Source organism: Mixophyes fleayi, chromosome 7 (genome assembly GCF_038048845.1).
Source record: "Mixophyes fleayi isolate aMixFle1 chromosome 7, aMixFle1.hap1, whole genome shotgun sequence".
NCBI classification, from domain to species: Eukaryota; Metazoa; Chordata; class Amphibia; order Anura; family Limnodynastidae; genus Mixophyes; species Mixophyes fleayi.
The window spans coordinates 12,538,149-12,550,667 of record NC_134408.1 but is presented as its reverse complement, the minus strand read 5'-3'; the positions used below and the strand labels follow the sequence as shown (position 1 = coordinate 12,550,667).

Below are 12,519 nucleotides of genomic sequence, written 5' to 3'. Positions count from 1 at the left end.
TTTTTTGTTTTTGGAATTATAATATCTCTCTATAAGACTCTCGCACAGCAGTTACGTCTCAACGGATGATGTCCTCGTTCTAATCAACGAGCCTGCCTTTAACCATTGTAAATATTTACGTGAATCTTACTACTGCCTTTATTAAATAAGGTCATTTATATTTAGTATTATTTTAGGCATAGAGGGCCTTTCAGGTACTAAGAGACACAGATAAGGCCTCTAAATTATATATATATATATATATATATATATATATATATATATATATTTATTTAGAGGCCTTATCTGTGGCTATATTGCAGCTGTAATAGGTATTCTATAGTGCTGATACCCCACAGCACTCAGGAGTTGAGCAAAAATGCAAAAATAAAAAATAGTACATAGCAGCAGATTTTCCCCAACTTAGCGTCTGACCATAGTAAGTTACCTCTGTCAATTTCCACTCCGCTATAATAGGCGACGTAAGAAGGATAACATTCTTAGAACATGCGCAAAAACCTTAATTCAAAGAAAAAACCCGCTATATATTAAAAATCTCTTTGAAAGGCATTGTGGGTAACTTGTTTTTGTTAAGCAAACGAGGTAACAAAAAGATAAAATGTCCGTGCACTTAATATACTGCACTTATAGTAAGGGAAGAGAAGGGGAGAATTTTAATTGCACCTCAGGCAATAGATCAGTGAGATGTATGAAGACTGAAATGGTCTAAAGTAGTCTCACACATTCTTCAGGTAAATATTGGAGACAACATTGGCTGGGCCGGGGGAACTAACCCCTTGCCCTCCTAATCTGTACCCTGGTTTGGGGCTTTACCCTTATCAGGATGGGGAGGTAAGGGCCCCAGGGTCCACCGATGGACAGCAGGTTGAAGCCATTGCAAAGAGCTCAGTGGCCTCAGGAGGGACGGTTGGTAAATAATTCCTGGATACAAGAATTGGTGTCTCAGGGGTTACAGCATAAAGCTCTCCATTTGACCTTTGAGGCTTAGCTCTTTGATCCCGATGGTTCCAGTAGGATTCAAGATACACGTCAATAGTCTCTACTCTTGTACATCTTAGGATGCTCTCTGTTAGCCTCACTGTGGCATCTTTAGACAGGGGGGGGCAGTAATTTAAATTCCCTCACTCTTCAAGGGCACTCATCTCCTGCCTAATTGCGCTACAACAATTCTAGATCTCAATACTTTACTCCCTTCTCCCCTGGACCCACAAACCTAAAGGTAGCATTAGATGCCTACTGTGTTCTGTTGATGCCTTGTGATAGAAAGTAGGAGTCCCGGCCCTAGATTGGTAGTGGGGTACCAGGATGTATTGGTATCTGACTCGCTTCCAAATCCTAGAGGATGGCTATCAATCCCCGGAAGGCACGGCGAGCAGGAAAGCAACTGACGTAAGGGCACGTCTCCAAGATCTCAACCATTCATACTCGAGGTCAAGTCAAGAACAGAGGCACTTCAACCAAATTTTTTTCGGCAGATGTGACAAGTTTGGTGGACCTCATGCCGTATCATGACTTCAATGTTCGTGGCCAAGTACCAAGACCACCTAGCAATGGATTGTAGACCATGGTCGTTCCTTAGTGCTAGAAATCGATGTACGCATACTCAGGACGTGGCCCATCAAAGAGCAGGATTCCCCCCTTCAGGGTGACGGCTCACTCTATCACAGTATTTACTGTGCCTTTCTGAATCAGTCTTCCTTGGAACAGCAGTAAGGAAGCAACGAGGTCCGCAGCGCACATTCGTAGACATCAGTATTGGACACAAGGTGTCACAGGCTGCATTGTCTTTTTGGCTTAGTCCACCTCATCTTTCTTGTTCTCTGTTGGTCCTGCGAATTGTTTTAGAACATCTCAGTTACCCAAGGAAACAAATGAGAAAATAGGACCTTCATACATACCCTTTTCTCTTGTAGTTCACTAGGAGACAGAGCGTTCCCCATCCTTTCATCTGGTTTCTCTGTGGTTGGCTCGTTGCCTATTTCTTGTTTGTTTTGTCTTTTAAGTTGTTTTGTTACTGGTTAGATAGTGTCGAAGTAATAATTAACAAAAACCCTATATTACCAATTAGTTCAATAGAATGAACCAATGAACTTGAATTTTACGTGCCTGTGTTTTTAAGAGGAAAAGTACGGATATTTATTTTACATATTACACAATATAGAGGAAAAACAACAAGAGACATGGTTTTTAGTAAATTTCTATTATTTCACAATGGCCGGATAAGGCCAAAGAAATATTGGCTCCAAATAAGGTTGAGATGAACCTATCCAATAGACCCCTCCAAGAACAGGTCACTTTAATGATGAAATGGCAGCTTTGATCTGGGTCAAATATTTGGTTTTTGGCAAGTACAAGTAATGTTTATGGCAATGATAGAGACTAAGGGGTATATTTACTAAGCTGCGGGTTTGAAAAAGTAGGGATGTTGCCTATAGCAACCAATCAGATTCTAGCTTTCATTTATTTAGTACCTTCTACAAAATGAGTTAGAATTTGATTGGTTGCTATAGGCAACATCCCCACTTTTTCAAACCCGCAGCTTAGTAAATCTAGCCCTAAGAGTGCCAGCAGTGATGTAAGCTGGAACGGTGTGTTTCTGGCAATGATGAGTAACATTTTCTATAAAAGAATGACTTAATCAAATATAGAGTGTCAATTGGCATTTGAGACCCTGGGCGTATGTCTGCTTCGTCCAGTATGGCTGTATCTATGCATAATATCTTTTTAATAAAAAATAGAATTATAATATTTTGGAAACCTGCTCATCTCATTTATTATTTGAAGAGAATAGAAAAATCTTATACAATAGCCAAGTATTTGGCTAATCTTTCACTTAAAATGTCCAATCTCCAGCAGATAGGGACTATACCTACCATTCCTGTTGTCCCAAATGAACTGCAAGAGAATGAACAAGTATATGGTGGCCGTACTATTAGAAATATTTTTAGATAAAAATATATAGTTTTACTTTTTGTTTTTTAGATCGTGCTTTGTGTTCAAATTATAGATAAGTTAGATACATCTATTAAACAAACCTAAAAATATAAAATTATATATTAATAAATCATTTAGAATGTGGAGCTTCTTTTTATTATAAAGCTTTACACAGAACTTTTAAAGGAGAGTGATAATATCCTTATATAAGAATTACACATCTTCTAGGCAGTACATTGTCCCAAAAAAATATTTAATCAAACAAGCAAAAATAAAAAAACATGAAACACACACAGACGACTTTAAGGTAGCGCTCTCATGTGTCAGAAAGCTGTGACTGTAATGGAACACGTTACCTGGTTCATAACAGATCGTTTTACCAAAAGGATTCTATATTACTGTTATTCCACCAGGAAGAAAAATAACCAAATAATAGGTTTCCAATGGCAAAAAGTGGGATTTTTAGGAGACCCAAATCAAACCACCCGAAGACAAGAACCATCCAGTGACTCCTTCACAAGTAACAGGGGCAGAACTCATTTTATTGAGGATGTGGAGTATTTTACAGAGGAATTAGAGGACGGGGCGAGGGGGGAGTCCAAGTGCTTCTTTTGCCGATATTTGGTTCATCTACAATTCAGTAGAAACATTTTCTGCTCCCCCCCCCACTGAGACAAGTTCATGTTTGTGGTGTTCAGGACAACCAGCCCTCTTCGTCTTTCGGCGTCATCTCTAGGATGTCCGTAACGATTCCCGTGCCGATGGTTCGGTTTCCGTCTCGCAGCGTGAAGCGCTGGCCCTTCTCCAGGACCATGGGCTGCCGCAAGGTCATGACTAGACCGGAGTCCTCTCCGGGCATCACCATCTCCTGGAAAGAGGATCATGGTACCATCAGTAATCAGGAAGAAAATATATGGGGGGGTTGGGTATTCTCTCAATAATGGAGATAAGCAGGAGAAAGCCTGTTCCCAAAATAAAAGTGCAAAGCGAAAGAGCACACAGAGGATCTAATATAAATGGCCGACATTCCGTCAGTGGTGTCATTGTACGATCTCTCCAACCCAAGTTGCAAGAGTGTGTTGCTACTGTATGACCACGCCCTCTTCAATGACATCACACCAATAGGGACGGCTTTGGGTACACCCACCAATAGAAAACCTATCGACTGTCTGGTCATAATTAAGCTCCTATTATACTTGACGTATATGTACAATAGAGGCAGTTATTTTGTGGGCTTAGCCAAAATTCAGCCACTAGGATCCTATGTCAGCAAGCCATAGCCTCACACCTCACTAACCCAATAGGTTATATTCTCACACATATTGGTACAGCCCACAGGACAGCCGCCCTCACTCCATGCAGTCAATATGTACACTGTAAGGAGCACCACGAACCTTGCCCTCTGGGAGCGTTATACGGCACGACATGTCCCAAGTCAGAGAGAACATCACCGGTAAGTAGTTACTGACGAAAGGCTTGTGACGTCCACCTTCCTCTTTGCTGAGGATGTACACCTACAAGACACACAAATGGTAACTACACCAAGGCCGAGTAATCAGAGACACCGATATCCGAGTCATGTTACATACACATGGATACCCACCTGAGCCGTCACCTTCTGGTGGGCTTTTATGGAGCCTGGTTTGCACATGACCATCCCTCTCCGGACGTCTTCTCTCTTTAACCCTCTGACCAGAGCACCGAGGTTATCTCCAGCCTCTGCCCTGTCCAAGCTCTTGTGGAACATCTCAATACCTGGTTTAGAGAGAACATCGATCAGGTGTCTGCTAGTGATGGGTCAAACAGTCCTAAAAACAAGGCCCGAGACCGTACCTGTTACCACCGATTTCAAGTACTTGCTGCGCCCAATGAACTCGCATTCGTCTCCTTTCTTAATTGTACCACGCTCCATGGTTCCGGTCACCACCGTACCCCGGCCTGAAACACAGAAGTCAGGATGTTGGAAAGAGCAGAAGGCTAATAGAATATAGTAGTCATACATGTGTAGTGTACACGGTCTTCTACAAACCACATTTATTCCTGGAAGACGCTCATTTTAAGCATCCAGTTGAGTGTGAGGCATTTCGTCTTAGAGCAACATGAGCAGATAAGGTGGGAGCCAGTTCTTGCGATCCCCCCTTTGGTGGCCTAGTACAGTGGTGTATGTAATCAACACGGTGTCACTTTTATGGACAAGTGGTCACATTTCTGAATTACTTCCCAAAATTGTTTAATTCCGGGATGTCCGTGTCAGCAATTAAGAAAAGATTGGTTTGTATTAGTTTCTTCTCTAGAAGTCTGAGATGTGGATCCAATGGATAAAATTGGCAGCCTTATTTAGAAGTTTCCCAATAAATGCAATTTTCAATTAACTTGCTGGGGCCTCTTTACTGCCACATACAGTACTGTGTATTTATCTGGTTTGTGTCATAATAACTCTCAAAGTGCACAGTAGCGTATGGTCTATACCAGTGGATCCCAAACTTTCTCAGTTGGAGGCACCCTTAGGGTAACCATAATGTTTTCAAGGCACCCCCAAGCCAAAATAATTACCAAGTTGCACCCGCCTTGCTTACCACCGGCCCTAGCTGTGGCACCCCAGGGAGCCACGGCACCCAGTTTGGGAACCACTGGTCTATACTGAACAGTTAACAACTGAAATGGAATATGCAGCTGCTAGAGGAACAGTCCATTGATCAAAGTCAGTGAAGTTTATACTAAACATGTCCTCAGTGTTCTCCACCAAATCTCTACAGCAGGCTGCTATATTAGGAGGAAATTGCAGCAGGCACAGAGTGACTGACAGCTTTGCAGAACTGCAATGTGTGGATTGGTGGATTCCTATAAAGGGGATGGACCAGTTTTATCATAACTCAAATGACTGCAGTCTCAGCTTTTTGATCCCATCAGGACACAGTCCTAAACATTTGGGAGGAGCTTCAGAGCCCTCTAATGGAGTGGGGGAGGTAATAGATTAATTGAAGTGGAATGCAACACTAAATAATGTATTGTACTTTCATGATTTATATCTGAAAAGCATGAAGTTTGAGGTTCAGTGGTACTTTAAGTTGAAAGCAGAGGTCTCCTACCTGGAATAGAGTACACAGACTCCACTGGCAGCAGGAAAGGCTTGTCCAAGTCACGCTCGGGGACGGGAATGTGACTGTCCACAACATCCAGAAGCTTCATAATAGAATTCAAGCCAATGTCTGGATTGCGGTTCTGTAAAAGCAATAACGGCCGGTCATAAGCTAACCGAAAACTGTCAAATTCAGAAGCCAAATCAATAATCAGTTGAATAGAGAACATTTTAAAGTCACTGAGACTTCAAGATAAAAAAAAAACTTCGATATCAAACAGCAACATGTTCTCCAATCCAACAATATATCCAAACAGTCAGGACTGTTACATCCCCCAAAACCAGCGCTACAGCAACCTAGCCATGATATTCAACACCTTAACCCCACCGCCGACTCCAACAAATAACATGTACAGGCATTGAACCAGCACTGGCTGGAGACAATGCCACTTAGACAACGGACCAAAGCTATAAACACTGGACTGAAGCCAGCGGGCGACTCCCAAATGTACCTCAAGAGCGCAGAGGGCGGATCCCGTGACCACCGGCGTGTTCTCCCCGTCGTATCCAAATTCCGTCAGCAGCTCTCGGATCTCGAGCTCTACGAGATCCAGCATCTCCTTGTCATCGATGGCGTCCGCCTTGTTAATGTACACGACAATGTGCTGCACCCCAATCTGCGGCAGGAAAACAGACATTGTTTCAGAACAGCATAAGGGGGTTCAGGAGAGACGGAGAGGACTTGTTTACGTCCAAAGATTTGTAATAGTACCAATAACTCAATAAGGGGCGAGTCGGTGTAGCGATATATATTATGGCAATATAAACTCTGATATCTGAAATGGAATAATTTGTAGGACGCACAAATCCAGATACTAAATGAATGGGGAGCGAAAGATAATGTAATGTCATCAAGGCTATTTGACGTGACGTGAATTGTTGTATAGGAAGAGACCAATAACAGGAAGTGAGAGGTTATTTTATATTGTGTACAGTTCTGGAGGCTCTAGCTTCAAAAGCAAATTAATAATCTAGAGAATAGTCAGAGAACAGATAGAGAACAAAACTTGTCAGGAAAAAATTAAAGGTGCTAAACATTAGGAGGAGAGATCAGACACAGGACATGTACAAACATCTAAATATATTCAGGGTATTAGAGTTCAGGAAGGTGTCATATCGCTACTGACCGGGAGTTCTGGAAAACAAAGACTAAAGTCTGGAGACTGTAAAACGACTCTTTTGAAGAGTGTCGGGGAGACCTAGACCCACCTGTTTAGCTAACAACAAATGTTCCCGTGTCTGCGGCATCTGTCCGTCCGTTGCTGCCACAACCAGAATACAGCCGTCCATTTGAGAGGTGCCCGTTATCATATTCTGCGCGGTACAGAGAGATAATCATCAGTTTAGAAACCAAACTAGACCTGCCCACCATACCCGAGCAGGTACTCACTGTCACACGCAGTACCCACCTTCACATAGTCAGCATGTCCCGGGCAGTCTGTGTGCGCATAATGGCGGTTAGCGGTGGTATATTCTACGTGGGACGCATTAATGGTGATGCCACGTGCCTTCTCTTCTGGGGCATTGTCAATTTCTTCATATTTCTTGAACTGAGCCCCACCAGCCTCTGCTAGGACTGAAAGGACACAAGTGCCGGGTCAACAAACTGTGCAGCGCGGCTCGATTCGGTTATCAAACTCTATACAAAGCTCTCTACAAAAGAGGAGGACACCTGACGCTCTCTTCATAACTTGTACAATGTAACGAAGGCTCATTTCTGCTAAACTCTGCAATTAGCAATACATTCTGTGTATGGATCTCCAATTAATTGCTAATTATGGACGTCTATCACTCTCCGGAGCAGAGTCTCACATCGGGGTAAAGCAATTCAATCCTATCATACCGAATAGTAAGTGAAATGTCTAGTACAGGGCAGAGGGGGTGCCAATGATCAAAACACAAGCACCGTCACCCCCTACGGATGTTCGTTAGTTAGAGAGCCTCTATGGAGACCATTATGTTGGTATCATATCACCTCAGCCAGACAATCGGTGCAAAGTATTCTAGTAAAAACGTACTCTTAGTAATAGCAGCCGTCAGCGTGGTCTTCCCATGGTCGACGTGCCCAATAGTGCCGATATTAATATGTGGCTTGTCCCGCGAGTATGTCTTTTTGGCCTCTGTGGCGTAATTCCTGTACAGCAGGGGGCAGAAGCGGGTAGCAGGGCTCGGCCATGTCTGCCAGGAAGAGAATTTATCACAACTTTTATAAAGAAATAGGCAAAATCTTTGATCCTGCCAGCCAGTGTCTTGCCCTAGGGTTGGCAGACTGATTGTTTGATATGCACACAGTAAATAGATTATATTATAGAGAAACCACTTGAAATTCAGAATTAATTTCCTGTACTCATTACCTTTCTGTTTGATTAACTGTAAAAACAATATTCCAAATATAACCTCTAACCTACCAACTGTTGGTTAGATACACCCTCTAGCAGAGTGTATCTAACCTACCAACTGATGGTTATACACCCTCTGTTAGTATAGGGGCAATATCTGCAAAATAAATGATTTGGCCTACTTTTGTACATTTAACAATAGAAAAAAAAAATTAAATGTTATTTGTTGTACAGTGTTAAGAGTTTTATCCGACAATTTACTTACCGCAATACGCAGACTGTGGCCTGGGAGCCGGCTGAAAACTGAAACACAGACATGATGGCAAATTAAAGAATTGATATGTAACAGGTTCCAGATGCATATGTACATGCAGCCGCCTTTAACCTAACAGTGACTATAGTGGGGTGAGCGATTGATATAATTTGGTTCCTGTTTGGGGGGGTAATAACACGTTTATTGAATGAGTAAACTGGGCCCCAGTGACAGATCTGAAGAAAAAGAATTAAGAGTTCAAAGTAAAGCACATAAATCATATTTGATAACATAGTGTAAGATTAATATTTTGAAAAAAGAATCACAAATGTCCCCTCCCCCCCCAATCCCATAATCTTTAGGAGCCATGCAGAGAGGTCATATTTAGATGGATGAGGAGTGTCAGGGCAAATGCAGAGGATAACTGTTTGGGGGTTCAGGAGAGTCAGTGCAGAGAGATCATTTCTAGAAGGGATTAGTGCAGAGGGGGTAATTTCTAGAGGGATGACAGTCAGAGCATAGGGGGGAATTTCTAAAGGGGTGGGGGTCAGTGCAGAGGGGTGAGATCTGGAGGGGTGGGGGTCAGTACAGAAGGGTGAGATCTGTAGATGGTGGGGGTCAGAGCAGAGGGTGAGATCTGGAGGGGTGGTGGTCAGTGCAGAGGGGTGAGATCTGGAGGGGTGGGGGTCAGTACAGAGGGGTGAGATCTAAAGGGGTAGGGGTCAGTACAGAGGGGTGAGATCTGGAGGGGTGGGGATCAGTGCAGAGGGGTGAGATCTGGAGGGGTGGGGGTCAGTGCAGAGGGGTGAGATCTGGAGGAGTGGGGGTCAGTGCAGAGGGGTGAGATCTGGAGGGGTGGGGGTCAGTGCAGAGGGGTGGGGGTCAGTGCAGAGGGGTGAGACCTGGAGGGGGGGGGGGTCAGTGCAGAGGGGGTAATATTTAGATGGGGGATCAGTGCAGAGGGGTGAGATCTGGAGGGGGGGGGGGGGTCAGCGCAGAGGGGTGAGATCTGGAGGGGGGGGCAGTGCATAGGGGGTTATATCTAGATGGGGGGGATCAGTGCAGAGGGGTGAGATCTGGAGGGTAGGGGGTCAGTGCAGAGGGGTGAGATCTGGAGGGGTGGGGGTCAGTGCAGAGGGGTGAGATCTGGAGGGGTGGGGGTCAGTGCAGAGGGGTGAGATCTGGAGGGGTGGGGGTCAGTGCAGATGGGTGAGATCTGGAGGGGTGGGGTCAGTACAGAGGGGTGAAATCTGGAGGGGTGGGGATCAGTGCAGAGGGGTGAGATCTGGAGGGGGGTCAGTGCAGAGGGGTGAGATCTGGAGGGGTGGGGGTCAGTACAGAGGGGTGAAATCTGGAGGGGTGGGGATCAGTGCAGAGGGGTGAGACCTGGAGGGGTGGGGGTCAGTGCAGAGGGGTGAGATCTGGAGGGGTGGGGGTCAGTACAGAGGGGTGAAATCTGGAGGGGTGGGGATCAGTGCAGAGGGGTGAGACCTGGAGGGGTGAGGTCAGCGCAGAGGGGTGAGATCTGGAGGGGTGGGGGGTCAGTGCAGAGGGGTGAGACCTGGAGGGGTGGGGGATCAGTGCAGAGGGGTGAGACCTGGAGGGGTGAGGTCAGCGCAGAGGGGTGAGACCTGGAGGGGTGGGGGGTCAGTGCAGAGGGGTGAGATCTGGAGGGGTGGGGGGGGGGTCAGTACAGAAGGGTGAGATTTGGAGGGGTGGGGGTCAGTGCAGAGGGGTGAGATCTGGAGGGGTGGGGGTCAGTACAGAGGGGTGAGATCTGGAGGGGTGGGGGTCAGTGCAGAGGGGTGAGATCTGGAGGGGGGTCAGTGCAGAGGGGTGAGATCTGGAGGGGTGGGGGTCAGTGCAGAGGGGTGAGATCTGGAGGGGTGGGGGTCAGTGCAGAGGGGTGAGATCTGGAGGGGTGGGGGTCAGTGCAGAGGGGTGAGATCTGGAGGGGTGGGGGTCAGTACAGAGGGGTGAGATCTGGAGGGGTGGGGGTCAGTGCAGAGGGGTGAGATCTGGAGGGGGGTCAGTGCAGAGGGGTGAGATCTGGAGGGGTGGGGGTCAGTGCAGAGGGGTGAGATCTGGAGGGGTGGGGGTCAGTGCAGAGGGGTGAGATCTGGAGGGGGGGGGGCAGTGCATATGGGGTAATATCTAGATGGTGCGGTCAGTGCAGAGGAGGTAACTGCCCCACACATGAGGCTCCTAATGTGACCTTTACACTAACATGACCTTCACTCGTCACTGGCCCCGGGGGTCTGTGGCCCCTCACACCCTCTCCCTCCTCAATGCTCCGCCCCTGGGCCCCTAGCACCACTCAGCCTCCCCGGTGCCCGGATCCCGCACCCGTCCCTCACCCGCCGCCCGGCATGCTGACAGCACCACGCGCCCGGCCATCTTGGAAGTTGCGGAAGCGGCGACTCGGAATAGGAAATAGCGCCCTGTGCCACCAGCAACATGGCGGCCGCCGAGCGCGGCGACGGCGGCCATCTTGGTGGTGGCAGGGTTCATATCCAATGCTCAGATAATGTAATTGTACATTAATATATATATTATGTCCTAGCAGTAATGCCAGCTCTATACATACCAGATCCTTGTCATTGTTTGCAGGGATTACTGAAGCAGCAGTTGTTATTATTATTATTAATAATAATGTATGGCTCTCATATGTATAGAACGTGTTTGTTTTTATACCTATATTATTCTGTCAGTAAATTTACTGATGACCACTTTATTTTTTTTTTATATTCAGTTGATCCATTATTGATAGTAAGTTTTCACATCAGATCACACAAGTGATGGTTTAGCTCTTACATTCATAATAACCATACAAGCTCTGGGTATTATATTATTACACATTTCTGTTTCAGAATTGTGTTTATTCCCCTGTGAATTATTCTAGTTTGTAGCCTGAGGTTTGTCACATAGAGTCAGGCCATAAATAAGCCTGTTATATAAAATGCATGTACTCTCCCAATAATAATTTTGTATTTTATTGTGATTGCTACTTCCCCACCATGTTTACGTGACCACAGTACAGTGCAGAACTCATATTCTATTGGTCGCTGTATAATAGAGTGCATATTGTCTTCACCACAGAAAACCAGACAGGTGACAAGTGCTTAATTAATAATTTTCAGTTTCATGTTGCAATTATTAAACTCAGTGCTGTGATAAGAAGCTAAAATGTACTATATCTGTGTTGAAACCACTCAACTTCCATGTAAATGGTGGAAGAGACAATTCACAGTTTAGTTGTAGTTTATTAATTTAGAACTATACTCAAAACTGAAACACTCTTTCCCCTGGTGTTTTGAGGCATATAGAGTGCTGGCAAACTCCAATCACATCCATCAATGCTGGGGACCCGGTTCAACTTTATAACTCGGTCTGTGACTTCCTGCTGCCTCCATTCCCCTCCTCACATCATGTCACTCCCCCTGTCACATGCAGCCCTGTCCTCACTAACACATCACTCATCTCCTGTTATACTATGTGCTGCTGGAGGACCCTGCTTCTTCCACTATATAACTCTCAGTCTGTGGCTTCCTGCTGCCTCCATTCCCCTCCTCACATCATGTCACTGCCCCTGTCACATGTAGCCCTGTCCTCACTAACACATCACTCATCTCCTGTTATACTATGTGCTGCTGGAGGACCCTGCTCCTTCTACTATATAACTCTCAGCCTGTGGCTTCCTGCTGCCTCCATTCCCCTCCTCACATCATGTCACTGCCCCTGTCACATGTAGCCCTGTCCTCACTAACACATCACTCATCTCCTGTTATACTATGTGCTGCTGGAGGACCCTGCTCCTTCTACTATATAACTCTCAGCCTGTGGCTTCCTGCTGC

At 45.6% G+C, this 12,519-nt stretch overlaps 1 protein-coding gene across 1 annotated transcript; it reads right to left on the bottom strand.

Annotated features, from left to right (window-relative positions):
• Positions 1–3,168: 3,168 nt before the first annotated feature.
• TUFM (Tu translation elongation factor, mitochondrial) lies at positions 3,169–11,095 on the bottom strand. The gene is made up of 11 exons (XM_075179084.1): positions 11,023–11,095; positions 8,678–8,715; positions 8,092–8,251; positions 7,483–7,649; positions 7,283–7,387; positions 6,526–6,690; positions 6,024–6,156; positions 4,768–4,872; positions 4,538–4,689; positions 4,329–4,448; positions 3,169–3,802 (listed from the first exon to the last, which is right to left on the bottom strand). Exons 1-11 carry the CDS (start codon positions 11,060–11,062, stop codon positions 3,629–3,631), a joined length of 1,359 nt encoding a protein of 452 aa, XP_075035185.1. The 5' UTR covers positions 11,063–11,095; the 3' UTR covers positions 3,169–3,628.
• Between the last annotated feature and the right edge of the window lie 1,424 nt (positions 11,096–12,519).

What these genes read in the sequence shown, in the direction of transcription:
- TUFM (XM_075179084.1), bottom strand. Translation starts at nt 11,062, where the DNA reads ATGGCCGGGCGCGTGGTGCTGTCAGCATGCCGGGCGGCGG. An exon ending in GCCACAGTCTGCGTATTGCG is followed by an intron (nt 8,252 to 8,677) that starts GTAAGTAAATTG and finishes TCTTCCTGGCAG; the next exon opens with ACATGGCCGAGCCCTGCTAC. An exon ending in ATTTGTTGTTAGCTAAACAG is followed by an intron (nt 6,691 to 7,282) that starts GTGGGTCTAGGT and finishes TTCCTGCCGCAG; the next exon opens with ATTGGGGTGCAGCACATTGT.